Source organism: Poecilia mexicana, unplaced genomic scaffold (genome assembly GCF_051168715.1).
Source record: "Poecilia mexicana isolate PSO_F unplaced genomic scaffold, ASM5116871v1 scaffold_16, whole genome shotgun sequence".
In the NCBI taxonomy this organism is placed as follows: domain Eukaryota; kingdom Metazoa; phylum Chordata; class Actinopteri; order Cyprinodontiformes; family Poeciliidae; genus Poecilia; species Poecilia mexicana.
In genome coordinates, this window is record NW_028263385.1 from 2954329 (window position 1) to 2981928 (window position 27600).

The following is a 27600-nucleotide window of genomic DNA, read 5'->3' on the forward strand; positions in this document are numbered from 1 at the left end:
AGAGAGAGGGAGAGAGAGAGAGAGAGAGACAGAGAGAGAGAGAGAGAGAGAGAGTGAGGAAGAGAGAGAGAGAGAGGGAGGAAGAGAGAGAGAGAGAGGGAGGAAGAGAGAGAGAGAGAGAGAGAGAGGGAGAGAGAGACAGAGAGAGAGAGAGGAGAGAGAGGAGAGAGAGAGAGGGAGACAGAGAGGGAGGGAGAGAGAAAGAGAGGAGGGGAGGGAGAGAGAGAGAGAGAGAGAGAGAGGGGGAGAGAGAGAGAGAGGGAGAGAGAGAGACAGAGAGAGAGAGACAGAGAGAGAGAGAGAGGGAGAGAGTGAGGAAGAGAGAGAGAGAGAGGGAGGAAGAGAGAGAGAGAGAGGGAGGAAGAGAGAGAGAGAGAGAGAGAGAGAGAGAGAGGGAGAGAGAGACAGAGAGAGAGAGAGGAGAGAGAGGAGAGAGAGAGAGGGAGACAGAGAGGGAGGGAGAGAGAAAGAGAGAGAGAGAGGAGGGGAGGGAGAGAGAGAGAGAGAGAGAGGGGGAGAGAGAGAGAGAGGGAGAGAGAGAGACAGAGAGAGAGAGACAGAGAGAGAGGGAGAGAGAGAGGGAGAGACCACCCGCGGAGGGTGAGAAGGGAATTTTTTTTATATGTCTATGGTCATAATATAAGCTGAATTATATATATAATTCAGCTATGTCTATGACCATATTATGTCTATGGTCATAGACATAATAAGCATAGACGCCTCATGGACCGCTCCGGCGCAGGAAATACGGCGGCCATCTTGGAGCGGTATACCCTCCTACTTTGCTCAACCAAAACAGCAGAAGATGCCTCAGCACTGAGGGATATTGTTGTTCTGGTCGATGGATTATTGATGTGAGGGCTCCACAGACAACATTTCACAAGTAAGATGGACATATTATTGTGTATATATTGTGATTAGAATATTACTTTACTGTATTTATGTCCACCGGCGAGATACCAGCTAATATTAGCTACAGTGCTAATATTAGCTACAGTGCTTGGTGTAATACGGGTTCAGCCCCGCTATGAAGGCTAACTGAGATTCTGTTAATATAAAGAAATTAATTATTCTCTAACATTGACTTAGATTATCTGACACAAGGGCCTATATTAGAAATGAAACAATATAACACATATTATAAAACTTATATTATGTGTTATAACATTCACCGGCAAAGTTTACACAGGTGGTAAAGACTATTATTTATATTCTTTCACTCTGTCAAAGTAAGATGCATCCTAAATCTTCAGTTTTTGTTTTGAAAGTTTCCTAAAGACACGATGTGAGGAAGAAGAGGGAGAAATCTATAAAGAGAGACGGATTCACTGCAGCACGGATGGATCTCACATCGGATTTTGGACTCGTCGGCTGAAAAACATATATATATATGTGTGTGTGTGTGTGTGTGTGTGTGTGTGTGTGTGTCTGTGTGTGTAGGTGTGTGTGTGTGTGTTTTTAAAAATAAAACCATTTGAAAAAACTAAGGTAAATAAAGTAATTCCTGTCCTGTGGTGTTTGTGACTCTAAACATATTTTACTTAGTTGGACCTTTTACCTCAACAACCCAAACACATTCAGGAATTCATCAGTCAGTTTTAATTCCTTCCAATAAAGAGACGGAACAATAAAACACGGTTTTCCACTATTGCAATACTATTTCTGTTTCATGATTTTTGAATTGAATAAAAACACATATATAGTACTGATTGTTTCTCTTAATATCACGTTTTACATAATTTATTGATATAAACATCCTGACAGAAGAGTCAGAAATACTGATTTACATTTATTATTAAGTTATCCTGTTCATCTAATAAAACCAAAATGTTCGGTCCAATAAAGTTTAACTTTTCCTGAATCAGTTATCATTTTACAGTTTATTTCACTGAGCATGATGATGATGAATATGATGATGATGGTGGTGGTGGTGGTTCTGACCTGGTGAAGCTAACACAGCGTACTCTGGATGCTTTTATTCTGGAGGGTTAGATGCTTTTATTGTGAAGGGCTCCCTCCGCTCTACCTAACAACATGGTGGACTCTGTCCTCTTCAGTCGCTTTGCGGTGGGATTTCACGGAAGATGCTGAAGAAACGGGAGCTCTTGGTAAGTTCGGAATCTTTTATGTCAGTCTTCCAAACGACACCGTGTTTCGGTGCCGGCGCTTCCTCCGTGGAAAGCCGGCTTTCCGCGGAGGAAGCGCTGGCAGCGGCGACTAGTTTGGGGAGTTTGTATCCCGGAGTGAAGCTGCTGCTCTCGGCTGTTAGCCGCTGCTGCTACCGGAAAGCGGACTGGACGCACGGAACCGATCTTCCTGTCGTCTGACTGGACTCCGAAGTGTTGTTGCTCTGATGTTCTCTGTCGGTTCTGCTAGTCGTCCTTCTGGTTCTGAGTTGTTTAACAGTTTCTGACTGCCTCCTGGAGGGAAGCTAACGAGCTAACGGAGGCTAACAGGAGCCTCAGTCCCCATAGAAGCTCCACTCTGGTTCCTTTTGGTCCCAGTCTGGACCCAGGGGTTGCTGACAGATTTCCTTTCCGGGTCCAGTCAGGTTCTTCTCTCACCTGGTCACCATGGCGACACTCTGGGCTCTATAGGTCCTGTTTGGAGTTTTTCTTTCTGGACCTCCATCATGTCTCCTTCAGGTTGCTGGGTAAAAAACCTGAGAATGGTCCGACCGAAATCTGTTCTGGTTCAGGTCGGGCTCTGTCTGGAACCACTACTGGCTGCTGGAGGAGACTGGTTCGATTTTGTGGTTCTGCAGCAGAGTTCGGATCAGACAGCAGGAGAACCTAGCTGTCAGTAATTGGGTTAAGGAGGCTCGGCTCTCATGTAATCTGATCCCATCCTGATGGACCGGATAGGTACCGGGGTGAGCCGTTCTGATGCTGGGTCCATTAAAGTTCTGCTGGCTATCCAGGTGAGCTCCTCTATCTGATGTTCCCAACTGGATGATCCGGACTCTTCCAGAACCTCCAGCCATTTTGGATCCTGCAGCTGAAAAATAATCTGCTATTTTCCACTGAAGGGAGCGAACCGAGTCTGGGGCTCCTGGCAGACATCTTGGTCTCAACCTGCGTTCAGCCCCAAGCAGGAAGTTTGGATTTTAATCTGCTGGAAGGTAAATATGGCTGAGCAGCAGGTGTGTTTACTGATCCTGGAGATGCAGCTTCTGGCGATGTTGGAGGAAGCTAGCGCTCAAGCCAACATGATATTTCATGGAAGCTAGCGCTAAAGCGCTATACCAACATGATATGGAAGCTAGCGCTAAAGCGCTATACCAACATGATATTTCATGGCAGCTAGCGCTAAAGTGTTATGCCAACATGATATGGAAGCTAGCGCTAAAGTGCTATACCAACATGATATGGAAGCTAGCGCTAAAGCGCTATACCAACATGATATTTCATGGCAGCTAGCGCTAAAGTGTTATGCCAACATGATATGGAAGCTAGCGCTAAAGTGCTATACCAACATGATATGGAAGCTAGCGCTAAAGCGCTATACCAACATGATATTTCATGGCAGCTAGCGCTAAAGTGTTATGCCAACATGATATGGAAGCTAGCGCTAAAGTGCTATACCAACATGATATGGAAGCTAGCGCTAAAGCGCTATACCAACATGATATTTCATGGCAGCTAGCGCTAAAGCGCTATACCAACATGATATGGAAGCTAGCGCTAAAGTGCTATACCAACATGATATGGAAGCTAGCGCTAAAGCGCTATACCAACATGATATTTCATGGCAGCTAGCGCTAAAGTGTTATGCCAACATGATATGGAAGCTAGCGCTAAAGCGTTATGCCAACATGATATTTAATGGAAGCTAGCGCTAAAGCGCTACATTAAATTGTAACCAAAACTTAAACACAGATGTTGAACTTTATTCAATTGAAAGTTTGTAAACCTGCAGAATAAGTTAGCATTTAGCATGGATAATTTAGGGGAAGCTAACTGTGCTAAATGTTTTTAAAACTCCAGTCAGGGCTTATTGACCAATTAGCTCTACTATTAGTTGATTAGCAGAAGTACCGCCCATCATGGATCTGACGGTTCCAGACGTTCTCTGCTGGTTTGGACCCAGTCTGTGGTTCTCTGTTCTCCAGAACTTTTGGTTCTCCAGGTATCTCTCTGGGCCCGGCTGTTTTAAATGGACTTTGGTCTTGAAGGGGAATGAGATGATAACGGTAAATCATTGCCAGACTTCCTGTTCCTCCTCCTCGTCTTCCTCTGCTCTAATTAGGCCGCTGTCACATGGTGCGTCTAATATTAGAGCAGATGTTCCTGCAGGGACCGAAGGTGACCCCGACCCGCTTTCTCAGAGGAAACTCCAGGTGATGGACCGGGACAGAGCCAGATCAGAACAGAACCCATTCTGGGTCCAGGGTTTTGTTAAGGAAGATATTTAGGATAAGAATTGTGATTCTGAAATCCAATCAGGATGTTTTGGTTCTGATCCGATCCAGGTGCAGCATTTAAACATCTGCTGATATTGTTGTTTTTTCTTAAAGCATCGGTACCGGTGTTGGATCAGATGAGCCGGAATAGGTCCAGATGTTGGTTCCGTAGATCTGCGTGTCAGATTATGATAAATATCCTGAGGCCCGGTTCTACCAGAACCTTTAGTTAAAACGAACAAACCGTCTGAATCTTAATAAAAGCTGTGTCTCCATCATTCAGTGAGGCCCTCTGAAGTGGCCATGGCGGGCCGGGTTTGGCCCCTGGGCCACCAGTTTAACACGTGATCCAGAACTATTCAGAAAGTCGTTGGTTCAGAAAAGCAGCCAGAGTCCAAAGAAAGCCGGAGAACTGCTGATCTGGTCCTCTGGATTAGACTCCATGAAGTTCTGGACCGGATCCGGGTTGGACCGGACCGGATCTCAGTTCAGACGACGTTCTGCAGATCCAGCCGAGTTCCTGTGACTCTAGCAGGAAGGAGCGGCTTCCTGGAGGCAGGTGTTCTGGGTCAGGTGGTGGGCGGAGCCAGCAGAACCGGCCCGTTGCGGGGCCCGGCAGGGTGGAGGCGTGTTTGCTTTAAATGCTCAGCGTCTCCTGCCTGTGACTCATCCTGAGAGACGACAGCCTCCTGACGGTTCTGCAGCAGAACCCGACCGGTACCAACATGTTCCGCTTCCCGTTCCCGGCGTTGTGGCAGAAAACGGAAAAAAAGGAAAACCAGGAGATCATGGTCCAGCCGCTGGAGGTAAGGCTGGGAGTAGAACCAGAACCCTGGTTCTGGTTCTGATGGAGAAATGGTCTGTTTGTTCTGTTTCCTTTCTCTTTTAGCTAAACTTTATTTATTCTTGTTATTTTATGAAAGTTTCTAAGTGCTGATGAAGTGAAACTGATCCTGAGCTGCTTTGACTAAACTTTGCATGAGTTCTGGAGTCCAAACGATATTTACCAGAACTTCAGTCTGGAGGCCGCGACCCCGTGAGCCTGCTGGGGTCAGGTGACGACGGGACGGCCTCATGGTCCAGGCCTCTGCTGCCCGTCACTCTGGCGCTCCTCTCAGGTCCAGAGCCTGACCTCTGACCTCCAGGGAACATTCCTCCCTGTCAGGTTTTTCCAGATCCTTTCCTGCGTGTTTCAGATGCTTCCCTGGTGTCAGAGCCGGCTTCAGGACGCCACAGGTTCTGGAGTGACCCGGTGCCGACCCGGTGACTTATAGAGTCAGGACGGGGAGGAGAGCTGCTTCCTGTTGACATGGCCTTCTTGAAAGGCCTGCAGGGGGCGTGCTGGTGGCTGCTGCTCCCCTCTGCGCCTGCAGGGGGCGTGCTGCACTCTAATAGGTTTTCAGCAGCATGGAGGCGTTTACGTCAGTAATTCATAATTTGTTCCTCTGGGTTTTGGTCCAGCAGCTCCTGGTTCTGGTTCATCTTGCAGCGGTCGGGTCGGGTCAGCCGAGCAGAACCAGAAACTTCACAGTTGTTACGACCAGTCTAGAGGTGGCCAGGTCGCAACATGAAGGATCCATCCTCCTCAGATCTCAACAACCGACACACGAAGTTCAACAGTTGATAATTATTTATTTTTAACCCTTTAAAGACGAGGTCCAAATGGTCATCCCGGCGTGGAGTCTCTCTTCTCTGTGCGTCAGCGCTCGGTATGAAGCCATGTAACATCTTTATCAAAAATACATATGGAGTCGCTGCCCGCCGTGCGGCGTACAAGCATGTGACGCATTTATAAGGCTTCGTAATAACATGGACGCATAATGATTTTTATATTGGTTTTGTGGTTATTTACTTCAAAATAAAGCCAGAAATAACCACAAAACCAATATAAAAACACCACTTTTATAAAGTTTGAAGTCCGTGCTGTCCAACAGAGTCGAAATGAAAACTCGGTATGCGTCCATGTTATTACGAAGCCTTATTAATGCGTCACATGCTTGTACGCCGCACGGCGGGCAGCGACTCCATATGTATTTTTGATAAAGATGTTACAATCGGAGTACTTGGCTTCAGAGTGAGCTATAGCCGAGAACAACAAACAAAAGGAAACTATCTAAATAGTAACAGAAACTTATCTAATCGAAAGTAAATAAAACCAAAGGACAAAAACTTCCCTTCCTCACTTAGAAAAACATGAGAAAATTAAGAAAACATAAATGGCAGCTCACTCCTACACGCCAGAACTGACAACAGATGAACAAAAGAAAGAGGTGCGGCCTGACCCCGATCCTGACCCCGATCCTGACCCCGACCCCGATCCTGACCCCGATCCTGACCCCGACCCTGACCCCGATCCTGACCCCGATCCTGACCCCGACCCCGATCCTGACCCCGATCCTGACCCCGATCCTGACCCCGACCCCGATCCTGACCCCGATCCTGACCCCGACCCCGATCCTGACCCCGATCCCGACCCCGATCCCGACCCCGATCCTGACCCCGATCCTGACCCCGATCCTGACCCCGATCCTGACCCCGATCCTGACCCCGACCCCGATCCTGACCCCGATCCTGACCCCGACCCCGATCCTGACCCCGACCCCGATCCCGACCCCGACCCCGATCCCGACCCCGATCCTGACCCCGACCCCGATCCTGACCCCGATCCTGACCCCGACCCCGACCCCGATCCCGACCCCGATCCTGACCCCGACCCCGATCCTGACCCCGATCCTGACCCCGATCCCGACCCCGATCCCGACCCCGATCCTGACCCTGACCCTGACCCCGATCCTGACCCTGACCCCGACCCCGATCCTGACCCTGACCCCGATCCTGACCCCGACCCCGATCCCGACCCCGATCCTGACCCCGACCCTGACCCTGATCCTGAGTAGAGGATGGAACACAGGAAGTCCGCTTCAGCAGCCTTTATATCCGTCACCTCTGGGAAGCAGCCAATTAGACGTTTCCGTCGTCTTCTGGTCAGCCAATCAGGAACGGGAACCTGCACACCATGTTTGTATAGTTAACCTTACGACGTCGTAACAGGCAGTGTGAGAAGTGGCTGCCCTTCCCTCTGCAGAACTGGGTCTGGAAGCTCTGACCTGGTTCTGTAGAATGGCTCTTTTACTCTGTTCACTCTTGGGTTCTGTTTGGACCCGGTTCTGACCCAGTCAGCTGTCAGAGTATACACTGGATCAGATGATGCGTCTGACCCGGTGAAGCTTTATACGGAGCTGCTCCAGAACCTGTGCTCCTGGTTCTGGTCCGGTTCTGGTTCTGACCCAGTGTGTGTGTGTGTGTGTGTGTGTGTGCAGCTTTCCCAGAACCAGCCCTGCAGTGAAGATGAGACCATGGTCCCAGTACTGACGTCCAGAAAAGCCTCAGAACTCCCGGTTAATGAAGTAGCGTGCGTCCTGCAGGTGAGCCGACCCGATCGGGTCAGAACCAATAAATATCTGTTCATGTGATCATCTCCACAAAACTGGTGAAAACATGAAATAAACTCTGTTTTAAACATCTAGTTCTATAAATTCATGAAACATTAAAATGATTAGAAACCAATTAATTTGATATTTGTTTACGTTTTCTCCCCCTGTATGAATAATTATGAACCTGAGGCGACCCGCCATCAGCTGATCCGGTCCGGAACCGTGAGCTTACATCCGGTTTGCAGCTCTTATTTTGACCGTCTCTATGGAAACCAGATCAACTGTGTTATCTTTATGGTTCCCTCACTGCTCTGTTTACTCAGACCAGATCTCATCAGAACCGCCTGAGAACCGGGTCAGGAGAAACGACCCGGTTCAGAGCCGAGCTTATAAAAACAGGAAATAATGGAGCGTCCAAGTTGAGTCAGGGTTCCTGTTTTACAGTCATTAAAGCAGCTTCACATGGAAATTAATGTCAGATTCCCGGTTTTATGTTAACGGCGTATTAAGTATCAATAGCAGCTTTATTTGTAGCTGAACTGTGAGAGAGAGAGACGGAACCGAGGTTCTGATCCAGATCTACGACGGGGAGTCAGGGGAATCGGGGCCAGGCTCACAGTTCTGCTTAGATCACAAGAACCGAGTTGCAATATTACCAGAGCAAAGCCGCATTATTATGAGAACAAACCGGTAATACCAGAGTAAATCAGAATGCTTTGTTGTCTTTGTGCAGAAGCAAAATGAAATTTCATTCCAGCGCAGCCCGTCCACAGAGACGCAAACAAAAGCCGGGAGAAGACGGGCGCCTGGGTTCGCCGCCGCCATGGGAGGCGCCGCCGCTCTCTAGATCACAAATGAAAACATGAAGTTTGACGTAACTCACAGTCTGTGCCGACATTAAGGACAGACATTTCATCAGTCAGTGAGGCTGGGAAAAAAGCAACGTGGGAGAACTCTGACATGAAAATAAAATCACCTGTAACACTGAGCATGTTGCGCTACGCTTTGGTATCGGTTTTAAAAGTAACAAAATATTTAATACTTTAACATCAAATTCAAATTATTATCAGCATCAGGACTTTTTTGATGTCTGACTGGATTTAAAGACCAAACCAGAAGAACTGATGTTTACTGAGGGTGCCTTCCTGTTTGCTCCCTTCCTGTTGTGTTTGCTGCCTTCCTGTTGTGTTTGCTGCCTTCCTGTTTGCTCACTTCCTGTTGTGTTTGCTGCCTTCCTGTTGTGTTTGCTGCCTTCCTGTTGTGTTTGCTGCCTTCCTGTTTGCTCACTTCCTGTTGTGTTTGCTGCCTTCCTGTTGTGTTTGCTGCCTTCCTGTTTGCTCCCTTCCTGTTGTGTTTGCTGCCTTCCTGTTTGCTGCCTTCCTGTTGTGTTTGCTGCCTTCCTGTTGTGTTTGCTGCCTTCCTGTTGTGTTTGCTGCCTTCCTGTTGTGTTTGCTCACTTCCTGTTGTGTTTGCTGCCTTCCTGTTGTGTTTGCTGCCTTCCTGTTTGCTCACTTCCTGTTGTGTTTGCTGCCTTCCTGTTGTGTTTGCTGCCTTCCTGTTGTGTTTGCTGCCTTCCTGTTGTGTTTGCTGCCTTCCTGTTGTGTTTGCTCACTTCCTGTTGTGTTTGCTGCCTTCCTGTTGTGTTTGCTCACTTCCTGTTGTGTTTGCTGCCTTCCTGTTGTGTTTGCTGCCTTCCTGTTTGCTCACTTCCTGTTGTGTTTGCTGCCTTCCTGTTGTGTTTGCTGCCTTCCTGTTGTGTTTGCTCACTTCCTGTTGTTTGCTGCCTTCCTGTTGTGTTTGCTCACTTCCTGTTGTTTGCTGCCTTCCTGTTGTTTGCTGCCTTCCTGTTGTGTTTGCTGCCTTTCTGTTTGCTGCCTTACTGTTTGCTCACTTCCTGTTGTGTTTGCTGCCTTCCTGTTGTTTGCTGCCTTCCTGTTGTTTGCTGCCTTCCTGTTGTTTGCTGCCTTCCTGTTGTTTGCTGCCTTCCTGTTGTTTGCTGCCTTCCTGTTGTGTTTGCTGCCTTTCTCTTTGCTGCCTTCCTGTTTGCTCACTTCCTGTTGTGTTTGCTGCCTTCCTGTTTGCTCCCTTCCTGTTGTGTTTGCTCCCTTCCTGTTGTGTTTGCTGCCTTACTGTTGTGTTTGCTGCCTTTCTGTTTGCTGCCTTTCTGTTTGCTGCCTTTCTGTTTGCTGCCTTTCTGTTTGCTGCCTTCCTGTTGTGTTTGCTGCCTTACTGTTGTGTTTGCTCCCTTCCTGTTTGCTCCCTTCCTGTTGTGTTTGCTGCCTTTCTGTTTGCTGCCTTTCTGTTTGCTGCCTTTCTGTTTGCTGCCTTTCTGTTTGCTGCCTTCCTGTTGTGTTTGCTGCCTTTCTGTTTGCTGCCTTTCTGTTTGCTGCCTTCCTGTTGTGTTTGCTCCCTTCCTGTTGTGTTTGCTGCCTTCCTGTTGTGTTTGCTCCCTTCCTGTTGTGTTTGCTGCCTTCCTGTTGTGTTTGCTCCCTTCCTGTTGTGTTTGCTCCCTTCCTGTTGTGTTTGCTGCCTTCCTGTTGTGTTTGCTCCCTTCCTGTTGTGTTTGCTGCCTTACTGTTGTGTTTGCTCCCTTCCTGTTTGCTCCCTTCCTGTTGTGTTTGCTGCCTTTCTGTTTGCTGCCTTTCTGTTTGCTGCCTTCCTGTTGTGTTTGCTCCCTTCCTGTTGTGTTTGCTGCCTTCCTGTTGTGTTTGCTCCCTTCCTGTTGTGTTTGCTGCCTTCCTGTTGTGTTTGCTCCCTTCCTGTTGTGTTTGCTGCCTTCCTGTTGTGTTTGCTGCCTTCCTGTTGTGTTTGCTCCCTTCCTGTTGTGTTTGCTCCCTTCCTGTTGTGTTTGCTCCCTTCCTGTTGTGTTTGCTGCCTTCCTGTTGTGTTTGCTGCCTTCCTGTTGTGTTTGCTGCCTTTCTGTTTGCTGCCTTCCTGTTGTCTGACTGACAGCGCCCTCTGTCTTCCTGCAGGCAGACTTGCAGGCTGGTCTGACCCAGGAGGAAGTGACCCGGCGGAGGGTCTACCACGGCTGGAACGAGTTCGACATCAGTGAAGACGAGCCGCTATGGAGGAAGTACATCTCCCAGGTAATGGATGATGCTGGAGGGGGCGGGGCATGTTGGGCTTCTACTTCCTGCTGAGGAGGACTAGAGGCTGCAGCAGCGATCACCGATCAGATCAGAGCCGATGTTCCAGCTGAGCAGGAAGTGGCTCCAACATCCAGAAACTGGAAACGTTGGACTGTTTGTTCTGCTACTGTCACTGTTTACGCACAGAAACATAAAAGCTGCAGCTCACAGGCTTCTGATTGGTCGGTTGCTTCGCTCTAAAACAGGGACCAGTGGATGAGGACGTTTAGGTCCATTGTGTCAGGCCGTTCCAGCTGTAACATTTATCACATCAGGGCCAGTGTTGTGTCGCCCTGGGAACTGTTCCCTGGAGGCTCTAAGCTGGGAACTGTTCCCTGGAGGCTCCACGCTGGGAACTGTTCCCTGGAGGCTCCACGCTGGGAACTGTTCCCTGGAGGCTCCAAGCTGGGAACTGTTCCCTGGAGGCTCCACGCTGGGAACTGTTCCCTGGAGGCTCCACGCTGGGAACTGTTCCCTGGAGGCTCCAAGCTGGGAACTGTTCCCTGGAGGCTCCAAGCTGGGAACTGTTCCCTGGAGGCTCCACGCTGGGAACTGTTCCCTGGAGGCTCCAAGCTGGGAACTGTTCCCTGGAGGCTCCAAGCTGGGAACTGTTCCCTGGAGGCTCCACGCTGGGAACTGTTCCCTGGAGGCTCCAAGCTGGGAACTGTTCCCTGGAGAATCTGGGCTGATTCCTGCTGACTCTCTGTCATCTGAGACACAGGATTCAGTATGTCTGACCTGAAACCAGACAGGTTTGGTTCTGACTGAGCTGCAGACGGAGAGAACAGCAGGATGTTTGATTCTGTCTCATAGTGACTCTGCAGTCAGGTTTTTATTTTGGATTGAAGGTTGAACTCTGTTCCTCCAGGTTGACGCTGCACGCCTCCTGAAGGCGTCGCTGGTTTGAACGTTCGTCTCGGCAGCAGCTCAGGCTGCCATGTTGTTGTTGTTGCAGCTCTTTAATCTCTCTCTTTGTTCCTCTGCAGTTCAAAGATCCTCTCATCCTGCTGCTGCTCGCCTCGGCCGTCATCAGCGTCGTCATGCACCAGCTAGATGACGCCATCAGCATCACCGTGGTAAGTCGCTGCCAGCAGGACAGAATCAAAATGGCTTCCTCCCTCTTATGACCATGACTGTAACTGGGCCGCCTGGCATTTTTTTTATTTTTATGGCAGTAAAAGTCTCAAAAAATGTGCATTGAGTCTGTATTTTTGCTCTTTTTTCCAGGACAACCTCAGCTTTCAGTGTTTCATAGTTATTTAACATTTCTGTCTCTTAAACATTCTGAACAGTTTCCAAAAACAAAAGTCAGAATTGAAATTTCCAGGTTTATTACTAAACAAGAACTTCAAGACGACAGAGACTTTATTTCATAAATGCAGAGAAAACTGAAGCCTGGCCTCCAGTTTACCAGTTTTTATTCCTGTTTTTCATTAAATTATTTCAGGTGTTTTTATTTTTTTGCTAGGCTCTAAAGCAGTCTCACTCTGCTTGGTTTTTTATTTCCATCCTTCCATACACTTCAGGTTGAGAGTGTATGGAAGGAGGACCGGTGACCTGTCTCAAGAGGACAGGTCACCGGTCCTCCTCCGGACCGGTCACCGGTCCCTCACTCGGCTGATTGTTTGTCTTTTTTTGCCAAAATCACTTTTGGTTAAAAAAAATGACTTGGGGCGTTATTTTTTGGAAGGTCAGGATTTTATTTTCAGCACAATAAATATTTATTGTAGAAATTGTGCAGGAATCAAGATGAAGCCAACATTTAGTCAATGGTTGTGCAGCATTCATAACTTTATGAATGCATAACCCGGTTCGCTGGTTATGCGTCTCATGTTCCCTGCCCTCAGATCTCAGCCTTCTGGGAAACTTCTTCACTCTGGTGGGTTTTCTTTTGGACATTTCCATAATTTTATGCGATTTCCACTGGTCCTCTGCCGTTTTCTCCCTGCTGCGTTGATACGAAGCTCCGCGGGAAATTCTGTAACGGAAATATTTTCTGTAATGTCTATTGCAACATGCAGATGTGATGCACCGTTTGAATACAGCCAGCCGTTCAAGAGTTATGACAGAGTAACTTAGGTGACAAATATGACACAAGCCATAATCTTTGGCGACAGGTTGGTTCTGAGAGGGTTTTGAAGGATCCTCCAGAGTTTCCAGGCCTGGTTTGTTCCAGTGGTGCCTCTCCTTTCAGTCAGTGGAGCCCAGCCCTGCTGCCTTTACCTGATCGTTTCTTCCTCTGTGTTGACAGGCCATCATCATCGTGGTGACGGTCGCCTTCGTGCAGGTGAGTCCCGCCGGCTCCGGGCGTGTTCACGTTCATGAACCCTGAGGAGAGCGGATCAGAACCAGCAACCCAGCCTCACTTCATCAGAGAACTTCACTACACACAGGCGTAACTTCCTGAAGTGGACATGTCCCCACCAGTATTTCCTTCTTTTTCTTTATGTGCCTGCATCCATGTGCGGCCAGTAACTCGGCAGCAGCTGTGGAGCGACAGTCCTAGTGGGCTCTGCTGCCCCGGAAATTAAGATAAAATACTCCAAACTATGCATTTCCACTCATTTTAATAAACCTAACACCAGTTTATTATCAAGGTGGAAGTTCAGGATAATGACTGAGTCATTGACCTGAACTTTATTTGAAAATCATACTAAGAAATTGCATTACCCTTATTTTTATCTGAACATTATGTGGCTGTTGGCCTTTCTTCTTGAAACAAGAATGTTTGTCCATCTATGGAAAAGAAGAAATTATGAGTCAGAGTTTTACTATTTCAGTTCACAGATCATGAAGTGAGTCTGCTGGTTTCAGTATAAAACTCCTTTCTGCTCACAGCCTGACGCCAACAGATCCTGTTCTGTAGTCTGACCTTATTTAGTGACTCCAGAGGTTTGGGAAATTTATTACAAAACACAAAAGTCACTAGTCAAACTTCAAAACAGAACAAGAGTCATTACTAGGATCAGACTATACACAATATACACAATTTTGTACTGAACTACAAAATACTCTACAAATAAATAAAGCCAATTTGGTACACAATTTCATTCATAAATATAAAAATAACTCTATATTAATTAAGTACTGCATTGCCACATAAAATTGCCTGTTGCAACAAATCACTAAGCAAACTATTTTGCTTTGCAAATTATCTGAATAAAAGTGCTGATGATACAAGTCTGCTCCCTTATAGCTGTTTAAAAATATACATATAAAGATCTTTACCGTTTTCTTTGGAGGCTGGCTCTAGATCAAATGTACCATGGGGGCCGTGTAGTCAGTGATTTTTCATGGAGACACTTGAAAAGGAATGAAAGAAAAACGGAGCAATATTTCATCATTTATTGTTGTGAACCAAAGAGCTGCTTGTGTCTCCAGAGATCCAGATCCAGCAGATGGAAAGTCTGATCCCATCTCCATACAGCGGCTAAAAGAGCAGCACTATAATTTTTAATGGTTAAAATAAAATTGTGAAGGCTTAAAAAATATCTACCACTGAATATTTAAAAAAGACATTTATTTAGTATAACTTCTTGAGAACCCCTCCTGGCCGTGCCATGGGGGGGGGGGGGAAGCCGTCTGGATGAAAAAAAAACTAACAAAAAAACATGAACACTGTATGCGCTGGGTTTTTACCTTAGAATGGCCAACTCTCTGTTATTCCTATGTCAGTTTGATACAGTAGAGGCTTCCACACTTCCCATATCTGTGTCCTCTGTCACTTTTATCAGCAGTTAAAACTGTTTAATCCGTTGTTAACATGTTGTAACCTGTTTTTCCGAGCCGCCTTTAAACGCAACATGAGCGCTACGACGCTCGCGCTGGGTTTCCACCTGTGAAGGAGACCTGCTGCTGCTGGGCGGAGCTACGTAGGTTTGTGTTAGAATCACGGCAGCAAACCAGCAAAACGCAAAGAACTTTTCAGTTTTTCCCCCAAACTTAACCGCCTGTTCAGTGAAGCTCAACAGGCCTGGATGCAGGTAATGTTAGCTAAAAGATGACTAGCTAATATCAATACAGAATAGAGATGTGCCGATCAGGGTTTTTCCTCCCGATACGATAACATAATTTTTTTTTTATCATAAACACTACCGGTTACATTATGTGGAAAAAGGAACCATGAATTCACCTTAATTTAGACAAAAACTTGTTTTTAATAACTTTTTCCAAGAAGAAAACTAAACAAAACAGGCATTGTGCAAATTGTACTGCTATTGATAATACTACCTTTAACAGACTGATAACATATGAAGGCTCTGAAGAGGCTAAATAACACAAAGAGCCAAAATTAAACCTCTCAACATTGCCAAGAAGTTCAAGTATAAAACTTAACATTCAAAGGCAAAAACAGGTTCCATACAATAAACAATCCAGAGTTACTGAATGAAAACTTCCTGTTAGCATGGCGGCTAGCTGATTGCTGCTAGCTCTGATTGGCTGTTTCTGACTGAGCGGAGTAATTATGCAGATCAGGGAGGAGATTCAGAGATTATCTGTCTCATGTTAGGACAGCAAAGTTTTAATACGTATGTAAAATGTATTTTTTAAGTTAGATGCTGCAGCTTTAAGCAGGTTCGGTGTGAGAGTCACCACCAGGTGGAGCAGAAGCGAAGCTCCGTCTGTCAGATATTACTACCTGTAGCGTAGCAGCGGTTCAACAGGAGAGCAGAACCAGCGTCTGACATCGCAGCTCGAAGACTTAAATAATTTTGCGGGTTATTTGTTTAGCTTTCTGACCGTCATGCTAATCCGGGTGAGTGTTTGTAGCTGTGCGCTGCTTTACCTGCTGTCTGATCCTCCGTATGTCTTTTTTACTGCAGTGAGCCTCGATGTAGCCAAACTCCGTCAAGTATCTCATTGTTTTTATGTCGTATTAGCTTCGTTGTGTTGATGCATTTTGACCTGCTTCAATTTTCCGCTGCAACACGCAAACTTCCCCATTTCACTCAGTGGTTATAGATCCACATCGCTTAGGATTTGTTGCTGCGTTTGCGCAGAGTGAAGGAAAGAGGAGACCAGCTGCACAGGCAGGCTGGAAATGAGATGATCGGTATCGGCAACAAGAGCCAATGATCGCCTATCACCGATCATGCACTTTTTCACGGAAATCGGCCCGATTATGATCGGTGACCGATCGATCGGCACACCTCTAATACAGAACCTTAAGGTTGTTAACTAGTAGCTTGTAGGCTACCGACGGTGTCTATGTTCAGCTACAATTCATTTTGCTCCCAAAAAGTTGATTTGTTGCCTGATGTATTCTTATTAATGTGCTAATAAAGAGACAAATTTGTATTTTACAAAATGGATTTAAAAATGTTAATCAGAAATGGACATTCCTGTTCTTTCCTATTAACTTCAGATTTACCTTACAATAATCCTGAGTTGATCTGAGATGATGGACCAGTTGAGTCCAGCAGGTCTCGGTAATCCTGTCAGATGTTTGGGTCTGGGCTCATCCTGCTGCTCCTTTCCTGCCCTAGTTCTGATCGAGTGCGATTGCTTTCCTCTCTCTGCCCCGGCTGCAGGAATACCGCTCAGAGAAATCGTTGGAGGAGCTGGGGAAGCTGGTGCCTCCAGAATGTCACTGGTGAGGGTTCTCTCTCCTTCCTCTTCCTGTTGGCGGTTCCTCTCTGACTCAGGCTGTCCTCTCAGCATTAGGGACGGACAGTTGGAGCACCTGCTGGCCCGGGACCTGGTTCCTGGAGACACTGTGTGCCTGTCGGTGGGGGAGCGGGTCCCTGCGGACCTGCGGCTGTATGAGGTGAGGACAGTGCTGGTTCAGTTCGTTTCCTCCTCGCCTGGCTTTCCGGGTAATCCCTGCCCTCCTCCTGCAGGCGAGCGACCTGTCCATCGATGAGTCCAGCCTGACGGGGGAGACCCACCCCAGCTCCAAGTCCACAACCCCCCAGCCGCCCGCCTCCAACGGGAACATCGCCTCCCGCAGCAACATCGCCTTCATGGGGACGCTGGTTCGCTGTGGCAAAGCCAAGGTACCAGCACGACCCTTGACCTTGGCTCCACCTTCTCCTATTCTGATGGAGGCTCTGAACCTGGATTTCTGATCCTCAGGGCATCGTCATCGGAACTGGGGAGAACTCTGAGTTCGGGGAGGTTTTCAAGATGATGCAGGCGGAGGAGGTGAGTACTCCTGGTCCGAGAGACGGAGAGGAACATGTCGACCAGCGAAAGAGTTAGAAAATATCCAAATGAAAAGCTGAAAGGTCTCTGAGCAACGCTGGGTTCAGGATCCAAGATGGCTGCCACACATAAAATAATGAGGACGTTGCAGAAAATCTCCTGAAACAACCGAGGAGCTGTCTCTAAGCAGAAACAAGCAGAGATTCTGGTTTAAGAAATGAGATCTGGCTCGGGATAATTATTTAAAAGGAAGAAATTTCCAGCCTTTGTTTCTTTTTATTTATCAAAAAGTTTCTCAAACAGATTCCAGCTCAGACGTCACATCCATGCTGGCCTCTAGGGTTAGTCTCAGCAGAATACCAGTTCCTGCCTCATGTTGGCACCAATTTGTTGGGAGTGGAATCACAAAAGTAAAATGATCACACAGGAGTTTTTCTGTTGCATCATAAAAAGTTTTTACCAGCACATTTTGGACTTCCAGGCCATAAACTGTGTTGCTTCCTGCCTGATTTCCATTTGTTATTCTGACTGACAATGACTGCAGTTTGTGTGTTTGGAGGCCAAACCCTGCAGGAACACCATAAATGAAACCGGAGGAAGAAATCTGAACATTCTCCTTCTGGGAACGTTTGCAATTTTTAAATTAAAGCTGATGAAGATCGTCTTTGCTGTAAAATGCAGTTAAATGTTTAAAAATGAACAAACAGGAAGTAGTTGTGACTCCCTCCTGCAGGGGCAGCTGTTGACCTTTAGACGCAGAACAGTTTGGTTTCCTGCCCTGGTGGCGCCTCCTCAGTCCTCCTCCTTCCTGTCTCCTGTTGCAGGCTCCTAAGACTCCCCTCCAGAAGAGCATGGACCTGCTGGGGAAGCAGCTGTCGCTTTACTCCTTCGGCATCATCGGTGAGCCGCTGGCCTCTGCAGACCCAGCTCTGCCTCTGCCTCTTCTTCATGCTTTTGTGGTCTGTGTGCCGTTGCAGGGGTCATCATGCTGGTGGGCTGGCTGCAGGGGAAGAGGATCCTGGACATGTTCACTATCGGCGTCAGGTAGCTTCATGCTAACCTTGCTCTCCTCCAAGGTTGCGGCTGACTGCAGAGACCGAGCCGGCTGCGGTTTGTGTGAATCAGTGAAGAGTTTCTCCTGTGCTGCAGCCTGGCGGTGGCGGCCATCCCAGAGGGTCTGCCCATCGTGGTGACGGTGACGCTGGCGCTCGGCGTGATGCGCATGGTGAAGAAGAGAGCCATTGTCAAGAAGCTTCCCATCGTGGAGACTCTGAGTACGTAGCGCTGAGGGAGGCGGCGGCGAGCAGCTGCTGCATGTTTCCATGGTAACGTTGTTCCTGTGGTTCCTGCTAGGCTGCTGCAATGTGATCTGCTCAGACAAGACGGGAACGCTGACCAAGAATGAGATGACTGTGACCCAGGTCTTCACCTCAGACGGACTCCATGCTGAGGTCTGAACCCACAGGAACGTCAGCGTTCATCAGCCGCTGCGTTTCACAGCAGATATCTGCTGAACGGGTCGGTCAGGTTCTGGGTCAGGACAGACGGCCTGGTCCGGTCTAACAGTTTGTACAGCGATACAGAGCTGGTGATGGGTCAGGTTAGTTTTCACCTGCTCAGCAGGCCTCAATGTGGGCATCATGGGATTTCCAATTAATTAGACTTTCTTTATGGTATTTTTTAATTCAGAATTAAATATTAACATGATTCCAATTTGTAACGGATTTATAAAATGAGGGGTGACACACAAAGGTGTGATCACGTTTTATACATGAGTTAGTTAATTGAATTGAGGTGTTGTACCGAGTTAGACCACAGGGTGGCGGTGCTGCTGCTCTCAGCCTTATTCTCCTTCATTCCAGGTTGGTGACTTCCACATGGAAACGATTCCCTTACAGTTTTGATTATTATTTCTATAACTTGGGATTTAAAAAAAACTGAATCAGCAGACTAACAGACATCTGACCGTATGATCATAAAGGTTTTACTGCTCTGGTTGCATCCCAGCCTGGTGTGCTGTAGCTGTGATCACATGTTCAGTTACATCCACCCTTCTTTCATGGCTGTTTTGGAATCCATGACTAGCACTTTGTAAATTCAGTCTGCTTACTCATGTCAACCAATCTCATGTAGATGATGCTTTGAGAGTGAAATAACTTCTACTGTGTTAGCATTTTGGCGCTGGTAGTCCCCTAGCTTAGCTGCTAACAGCTAAAGTATTAGCTATGATTGTATTGGTCTGATGGCTACTACAGAGGTATAAAATAATGTATTTCAGTCAGAAATGAAGACATTCAATGAGAAAAAAATCCTCATTATGTTAAAAGTTCTTTATTTTATTTAAAATAACATTTTGTTCATGGCAGTGGCATCGGACCATCACTTTGGGAGAGTCGGCCTAAAGAAGCTGTGTGGTTTATGCAGGACTAAGCCTCGTTTGTTGTAAAATAACAGTTGGGGGTTCAAGCTGAAAAACGCAGTTTGACCAGCAGCTGATCTGAACCAGGTGGACCAGAACATCTCTGGGGCCAGGAAACACAAGTAGATGTTTGGGCTGCTTAACCCTCGGTGTTGTCTTGCAGGTGACAGGCGTGGGCTACAACGGGACCGGAGAGGTGCTGCTGGACGGAGAGGTGGTCCACGGCCTCGCCTGCCCTTCCATCAGTAAAGTTGTGGAGGTGAGAAAAGCAGGTCTGCTTCTCTGTAGTTCTGATGTTAGAAAGTAAAACGCTTTAGATGAGGCTCAAACAAAAGGGCTGATGCACCTGCTGCTGTTGCCAGGTGGGCTGCGTGTGCAATGACTCAGTCATCAGGAACCAGAACCTGCTGGGCCGTCCCACAGAGGGCGCGCTCATCGCCCTCGCCATGAAGGTAAGCAGCAGCCGCTTCTTATCGCCTGGAACCAACTTCCTCTGATAAACACCCAGACTCCAGAGTCCGATCAAACGACCTACACAGAACCAGCTTTTATTTCAAAATGCTGGAGCGGGCCGGAACCAACCAGTCTAGGGCTTTGGTGGACCTTTCTGCTTGGTTCTGGTTCAAAGTTTGAGGAAACCATCAGCCAGAGCAGATAGCAGAGGTCAGACGTGACGACAGTTTGTGTTTTCCTCAGATGGGTCTGGAGAGCGTTCAGCAGGAGTTCATCCGTCTGGAGGAGCATCCCTTCACCTCCGAGCAGAAATGGATGGCTGTTCGCTGCGTCCACCGCACACAGCAGGTACAGGCTAACACCCGGGTCTGGATTCGGGTCTGGGTCCTGGACTGATTCTGCAGTGTGTCCTCTGTGCTGATGTAGCTCCTCTCTGGTTCTCTGCTGCCCCCTCCAGGATAAAAGCGGAGTCTACTTCATGAAGGGTGCCTATGAGCAGGTGATCCGTTTCTGCAGCTGCTACAACAGCAGAGGCTCCAACCTTCCTCTGACCCACCAGCAGAGGGAGCTCTACCAGCAGCAGATCAGCTACATGGGCACCTCAGGCCTCAGAGGTACCGATCAGAGACGAGATCAGGACGATCTGACCTTACATCGACCTCCCTCTGACCCTGTGTGACCTCTGTGTCTGCCACTCAGTGCTGGCGTTCGCCTCGGGTTCCCAGATGGGGAGCCTGACCTTCCTGGGTCTGGTGGGCATCATCGACCCGCCCAGGGAAGGGGTCAAAGAGGCCGTTGCTACGCTGCTCAACTCCGGGGTCGCCATCAAGATGATCACTGGAGACTCCCAGGAAACGGCCGTGTCGATAGGTCAGAGGTCACTCTGCTTACCGCAGCTGTAGTCTCACCTGAACTCACCTTTAGTCAGGCTGAATGAAGCAAAGCGTTTTTACTCCCTCCGTTCCTCTGAAGACGCTTTTATCGTAACTTCATGGTCAGCTAAAAACATGGAGGGAAGAAATCTGGACCATCAGAACCAGAACATTCTTTTAAAGTTTCCCTCCTCGTCCATCTGCTTCAGTTACACTTAGTGATCCAAGACCAAACCCTGCCCATGACCTCTGGCCCCAAATCCAGAATCCCAACTAGCTCTCTGACAGACTGTTTTATAAACGATCCCTGCAGAGGGAGAAGCCAGACCTCAGAGTGCATGCAAAGTTCAAAATGTCTCGTTTATTTACAGGAATTACAGCACACACACACACACAAACACACACACACGTTTCTCCCTCCTCTCTCAGATCAGATCCGTTTGCAAGTTAGCAGCAAACTACAGTGGACAGCGTCATGAGAGAGTCGCTCTCTAATGTCAGACAGCCGATCACCTGACAAATGGAAACAATGGCTGCCTACAGAGCTGGGGGGTGAAACCAGGATGAGCCGCATTATTACAATAAGACATTCTCCAGTTTCTGGTTCTGGTCTGCCCGTTTTAGACAAGGCCGTTTATTTCTCTGGAACGCCTTCAGAGAAAGGCATTCAGGAATGCTGGGAAAATGCTAAACACCAGATCTCTATACAGGACATTTAGTAAGGAGGACAATATAATCCACTGACAGGTGTGTGTGTGTATGCGTGCAGCAAACCGTCTGGGCCTCTACTCCAAAGGATGCCAGTGCTTATCAGGAGAGGAGGTGGACCATCTGGACCTGCAGGAGCTGTCCAACATCGTTCCTAGGGTGAAAACACACACATTCTTGTACTTCTATCGTTCTGAGGTCTTCCATTCGTTTTAGTCGCTGCATGTTTGTCTAACCCAGACATGTTTCCAAACCATTTCCAGGATATTCCTAACCTTGTTATGGACAAGTGAAACCAAGTAGCTTCCTCTCTTTTTCACATGAACACAGCCAATGTTGGTTAATTGAATCTTCCTCTCATGATACGGTTGCTATTAGAAGTGGTTTGATACCATCTAGTGGTTAAAGTGTGAGCTACATGTGGTTCATGGAAGCAGAAGTTTGCAACTGGCTGATAAATTCAGTAAGTTAACTTAGCCCTGAGCTAGGTTGTCCAATAAAAATACATTTAGACTTACTAATGTCTTTTACAACTGATATATCAAAATAAACAACATGTGACCAAAGCTCTAAGTTGTTTTTAATTTATGGTATGAAACTTCTTAGCAAGACTGAGAAATACAGGTGTTAGTAAGCAATATATGAATTGTAGTCATAGTTGTAGAAAAAAGTAAATAATGTGCATTCATTTTGGCTATGCAACCTTATATCAAAATATTACATTGCTTTCAAGATATCCAATATAAATATTGGATAAATCATTTTTTGTACATACCCTGTTTTTTGTATCATGAAATACAGAACAAAAACTTCTAGGACAGTACAGTCAAAGTAATTTTGCAGTATTTAGCTGTATTTAAAACTGTCTTGCAGCAAAACTAATGGTTGTTCAAAAACCTATAGTTTAACTTATTTGTAGTGTGGTTTGAGCAAACACAGCATCAACAAAATAATCAGTAGACTGATTCAACAATGTTTGACTCCTTACGTTCCTACTGCCGCTGATTAGCATCATGGCTAAATTTACACTAATAATGGGTGCAATGTTCAAATAAATCATCTCTAAATAATACAGCATCTGACTGACAGAAACTCAGGTCAGATGTTTTTTTTGTGCAGTTGCATATAAAATAAGGAGTGCAGTAGAACTGAAACAAAAGTGAAGAAAAATGTCCCCACTTTTTATAAGGGCCTCCTTTTGTGGGTTGAGCAGGTGAAAGTGGTCCTCTCAATGTACTAAAGACAAGTACACACATGCGCACTCACACACCACTTTGTCCACTTTCTGAGCTAAATTTGTACTGTTTTCTTCACAGGTGGGTGTGTTCTACCGGGCCAGCCCCAGACACAAGCTGAAGATCGTCAAGGTGAGTCTGACCCAGTTTCAAACTGGGCCACAAAAACAGAACTCATTCTGCTGGATCGGTTCCTGAACCGAAATGAAGAGTTCTGTGTCTCTGCAGTCTCTCCAGAACCTCGGTGCCGTGGTGGCGATGACTGGCGACGGCGTAAATGACGCCGTGGCGCTGAAGGCGGCCGACATCGGAGTGGCGATGGGCCAGACAGGCACCGACGTCTGCAAGGAGGCGGCAGACATGATCCTGGTGGACGACGACTTCCAGACCATAATGTGAGTCCGCCATCAGGGGGAGCTGCTCCAGCTGACAGATGCTGGGAAGGCTGGATCCAGAATGTTTGAATAAGATGCAGATTTCTGTTTTATTCTACTACCCTTCAAATGAAAAGACTGACTTCGCTTCCAGGTCGGCTATCGAGGAAGGAAAAGGAATCTACAACAACATCAAGAACTTTGTCCGCTTCCAGCTGAGCACGTGAGTCGCCGTTTCCTCTGCTTCCTGGTTTAAATGTGGTAAACTCAGCTTAACGCTGCCCCTGCTGGTCACCAGGAGCATTGCAGCGCTGACGCTCATCTCCCTGGCAACGCTGATGAACTTCCCCAACCCTCTGAACGCCATGCAGATCCTGTGGATCAACATCATCATGGACGGACCGCCCGCTCAGAGGTACAGCAGCATCATGGGAAATGGAGTCTTTTAACACTGATTTTTAGCTTTTTCTCTATTTCTTTAACTTTCTGGATATGTTCTCTTTTACATTTTTATTGTTACATGTAACTTTTCTGACTAATTATGGACAGCATCAGCTAAATGTGGCCTCTATATGCAGTCTGGGGGTGGAGCCTGTGGATCGTGATGTCATCAGGAAGCCGCCTCGAAACGTGAAGGACACCATCCTGACCCGCAGCCTGCTGGTCAAGGTTCTGGTGTCAGCCTTCATTATTGTCTGCGGGACGCTGTTTGTCTTCTGGAGAGAGGTGCGCCATCTTCCTGGTTGTGCTGGATCTGTCTTCTGATTGGCTCTCCGGTCTGACTGGTTTCTGTGCTTTTTGGATTTCAGTTGCAGGACAACGTGATCACTCCTCGAGACACCACCATGACCTTCACCTGCTTCGTCTTCTTCGACATGTTCAACGCTCTGAGCTCGCGCTCTCAGGTGAGACCCGGACCCGGTATCTGAACCAGATCCTCTGACTCTGGAGTTCTGATGAATGAACTGTGTCCTCAGACCCGCATGGTCCATGAGATGGGCCTGTGCAGCAACAGGACGTTCTGCTACGCCGTCCTGGCCTCCATCATGGGGCAGCTGCTCGTCATCTACTTCCCTCCACTGCAGAGCGTCTTCCTGACGGAGAGCCTCAGCATCCTGGGTGAGGTCCTGATCTCACACGCTCCTCCTGATCGCCGCTTTGGTTCCTCCCACTTGATTTTGGACCCGACGTACTCTGGTCGGGCATGAGCCGATGATTTAAAGCATGCTAACCTGTTCTCAAACTGACATATAAAAAAACACGGGCTGCACAGTGGTGCAGTTGGTAGAGCTGTTGCCTTGCAGCAAGAAGGTTCTGGGTTTGATTCCCGGCCCCGGTGTTTCTGCATGGAGTTTGCATGTTCTCCCTGTGCATGGTGGGTTTTCTCCAGGTACTCCGGTTTCCTCCCACAGTCCAAAAACATGTCAGGTTAATTGGCCTCTCCAAATTGCCCCTAGGTGTGAATGTGTGTGCATGGTTGTTTGTCCTCTGTGTTGCCCTGCGACAGACTGGCAACCTGTACAGGGTGACCCCGCCTCTCGCCCGAAACGTTCACTGGAGAGGCACCAGCAGCCCTCCTGACCCCACCAAGGGACAAGGGTACATAGAAGATGGATGGATGTATATAATGCTAACTTCTAACATGGTAAACAGATATTTTTCCCCTGAATGTCTTCATTTCTGGCAGAAATACATTATTTTATGCCTCAGAAGATATCAGGTCAATAGAATCACTGCTAAGTTTAGCAGTTAGCTGCTAAACTAGTGGGGCTACTAGCATGCTAGTGCCAAAATGCTAACCCAGTAGAACAGTTATTTCACTCTCAAATCATTGTCTACATGGGGAGTGCTGTGGTGGCGCAGCGGTTCAGCACAACCCACATATGGAGGCCCCAGTCCTCGACGCGGCCGTCGCAGGTTCGATTCCCGGCCCGGAGGCCTTTGCTGCATGTCTTCCCCCTTCTCTCATTACCCACCTTCCTGTCAGTTAACTATCAAATAAAGGCCACTAGAGCCAAAAAATCTTAAAAAAAAAAAATCATTGTCTACATAAAACTGGTTGATAGGATAATAAATGATAGACGATAAAGACTTTATGGGAATCATGTGGTTAGTGGATGTTAATAACCTGGAAGTAACTAAAATAAGAAGGAGAATCTTTACTCTCTGTGCCCTTCATGTGTCTGTGAGGACTGGAAAAGCAGCAGCACCGCCACCCTGTGGTGTAACTCTGTACAACACGTCAATTCAACACATTTTAACCACCTTTTAAATTCTGAATTAAAAAAAAAGTAATCACCTTTTTATGTGTCACAACTTAGTTTTGTCAGTTTGTTACATGTTGTGTTTAAACTAATGTGTATATATAGACAAATCTCTCAAATTAAAAAAGTCTCCATATTTAATGAAAATGATGTGGAACTACGACCTGCCAAAGGAGAGACGTTTGATTTTAAATTAGTTTACTTAAACCATTAGTTTTAGTTAATTAGTTGTTTTGTCTGGTTTTAATAATAATAGTTTCCATCCGTCCTGCAGACCTGCTGTTCCTGCTCAGCCTCACCTCCTCGGTATGCGTGGTGTCAGAGGTCATCAAGAAGGTGGAGCGGTGCCGAGGAGCTGAGCGCCGCCCCCCCTCCGACTGCTCCCTGGAGGTATGAGCCGCCCCCCGTTCTCTGGCTGCTGATTGGAGGAAGAGGACGTCGGGATCTCACCTGGCAGCACTGACTTTTTTCCTGCGAGATCCTCCGACAGCGACGCTCCGGTCTGGGACTGGATGCAGCTCCTGCTTTAGTGGACTGGGATTAAGAATTGGGAGGACTGGTTTGTAAAACGCTGCTTTGCTTTGAACCCTTTTGATTCTGGTGGAGGTGTAACCGTTCAGTTTGGACTCTGAGGGACCCGATGGGGTCAAGGGTCAGGGTTTATTTAATTACTGGAACATTCCACTGGGATTTGATGCTGGGAAGCTTACTGGGACGACTGGGACCAGTGAAGCTGGTCCTGAGCTTTGTGAGCTGAGCTGGACCAGAACCGCTCAGATGTTACTCCGGGGTTCAAATCATTCCATGTTTCTAATCGTTGGGAATTTCTGCTGAAGCCCCGCCCACTTCGAAGCTCCGCCTGTTTTTGGATAAATATTCCAGCTTTGTTTCTCGTTGCTCTGCTGGTTGTTTGGTTCTGATCCAGCTGAATTATGGATCCAGATCCGTTCATTACCCACACTACAGCTGGTTGAGTCACACTAAGGACCTGGAAGCCGGATCTCGGATCGGATTGTCAGAGCCAACAGTGTACGATTAAACTTCCACCAGGCCGGCCCGGTTCTGGTTCTGCTCACCTTGACCCGTCGGGTCAGCAGCAGCTCCTGTTTATTCCCATGAAAACGTTTCTGATACCAAACCTGCGGCTCTTCAGGGTCCAAACGGCGACTCTTCCTCTTCTGGTGCCTTAGAAGCCCTGGACGGTTCGACGGACTTCCTGCTTCCTGTCCTGCTGTGGTCTGTAGAGAGGAGACGCCCCGGTGCATTCTGGGTAATCTGGGGCCATCTCTGTGTACGATTTTATTTATTTCTGAAAGTCTCTGCTGCTGTTTCCCAAAAACAAAGCTCCAGTTTCCTCTGGGCTGCTGCTTCCTGCTGCAGGCTCCTCCCCCCCCTCCTTCGGATAAACTCTGTTTACTTTTAGTTTTTCTAGTTTTCACCCTTTTAATATTTTTATGATCAGGCATACAAGCCAGAATAATCGTTTAATTTATAAATAAATATTGATGCGGGACTTATTTTTATCTTGACTCGTCTCGGTGGAGAAAATGTGGTGGAAGAAATAAAAATATAATCAATAAAATTCTGGATTCTTTCTTATTTTTTGCAGTTTCTAACATTTTTAAGCAAAACATGTTTTGCTTAAACCACAGGTGTCAAACTCCAGTCCAGGCCGCTGCCCTGCAGCTTTTAGACGCTTCTCTGCAGCAGCTGAACAGAATAATTAGGTTGTTGAGGCTCTGGAGAGCCGATCTACACCAGGAGGAGGAGATGAAGCTGCTTCATTCCAGTGTTTTGTTCCTGTGGCTCATCTAAAAACTGCAGGACAGCGGAGGGCTGGAGTTTGAGACCCTGACTTAAATGGTCCAGACCTAAATGTTGACTGGAGGCCTCTGAGTTCGTCCAAGTCCTGTCACTTCTTTATCCATTTATACAGACTATCTCTCCTCCCTGAATGTTTTTTTTCTCACTTTTCTTCACTAAGTAATAATAATTACATATTATCACTTCCACTGCCTTTTGCTGTGTTATATTAAATTAAATTGGTGTTCTCCTAACTCCCCATCCTAGTATGACCAGCAGAGTGCAGCTGAAGCAGGACAGGCTTGTAGGTCTTACTGATTCCTCCAGCTGCTAGAGACGATCAGAGCATGAGGATGGAGAG

At 47.3% G+C, this 27600-nt stretch overlaps 1 protein-coding gene across 2 annotated transcripts; it reads left to right on the forward strand.

The window, feature by feature from the left end:
* The first annotated feature begins 2021 nt into the window (after window positions 1–2021).
* Window positions 2022–27018, forward strand: atp2c1 (ATPase secretory pathway Ca2+ transporting 1). Of its 2 annotated transcripts, none has more exons than XM_014977006.2 (27): window positions 2022–2108; window positions 7723–7827; window positions 10809–10925; window positions 11954–12043; window positions 13219–13254; window positions 16499–16560; window positions 16626–16734; window positions 16808–16963; window positions 17043–17111; window positions 17936–18011; window positions 18089–18155; window positions 18261–18385; window positions 18465–18562; window positions 19694–19789; window positions 19893–19982; window positions 20227–20331; window positions 20441–20597; window positions 20683–20853; window positions 21625–21722; window positions 22880–22930; window positions 23027–23193; window positions 23327–23395; window positions 23471–23587; window positions 23751–23898; window positions 23982–24077; window positions 24150–24291; window positions 25711–27018. In XM_014977006.2, exons 1-27 carry the CDS (start codon window positions 2085–2087, stop codon window positions 25830–25832), a joined length of 2763 nt encoding a protein of 920 aa, XP_014832492.2. In that variant the 5' UTR covers window positions 2022–2084; the 3' UTR covers window positions 25833–27018. The 2 variants fall into 2 exon arrangements, with proteins under 2 accessions (XP_014832492.2, XP_014832490.2); XM_014977004.2 differs by lacking the exon at window positions 2022–2108 and adding an exon at window positions 3731–5208.
* Window positions 27019–27600: the final 582 nt, after the last annotated feature.

Excerpts from the sequence above, each read along its gene's own strand:
- atp2c1 (XM_014977004.2), top strand. The coding sequence starts at position 5,128 with ATGTTCCGCTTCCCGTTCCCGGCGTTGTGGCAGAAAACGGAAAAAAAG. Across the intron at positions 16,735-16,807 it reads CGGACCTGCGGCTGTATGAG|GCGAGCGACCTGTCCATCGA; the intron begins GTGAGGACAGTG and ends CTCCTCCTGCAG. Across the intron at positions 20,598-20,682 it reads GGGCACCTCAGGCCTCAGAG|TGCTGGCGTTCGCCTCGGGT; the intron begins GTACCGATCAGA and ends TCTGCCACTCAG.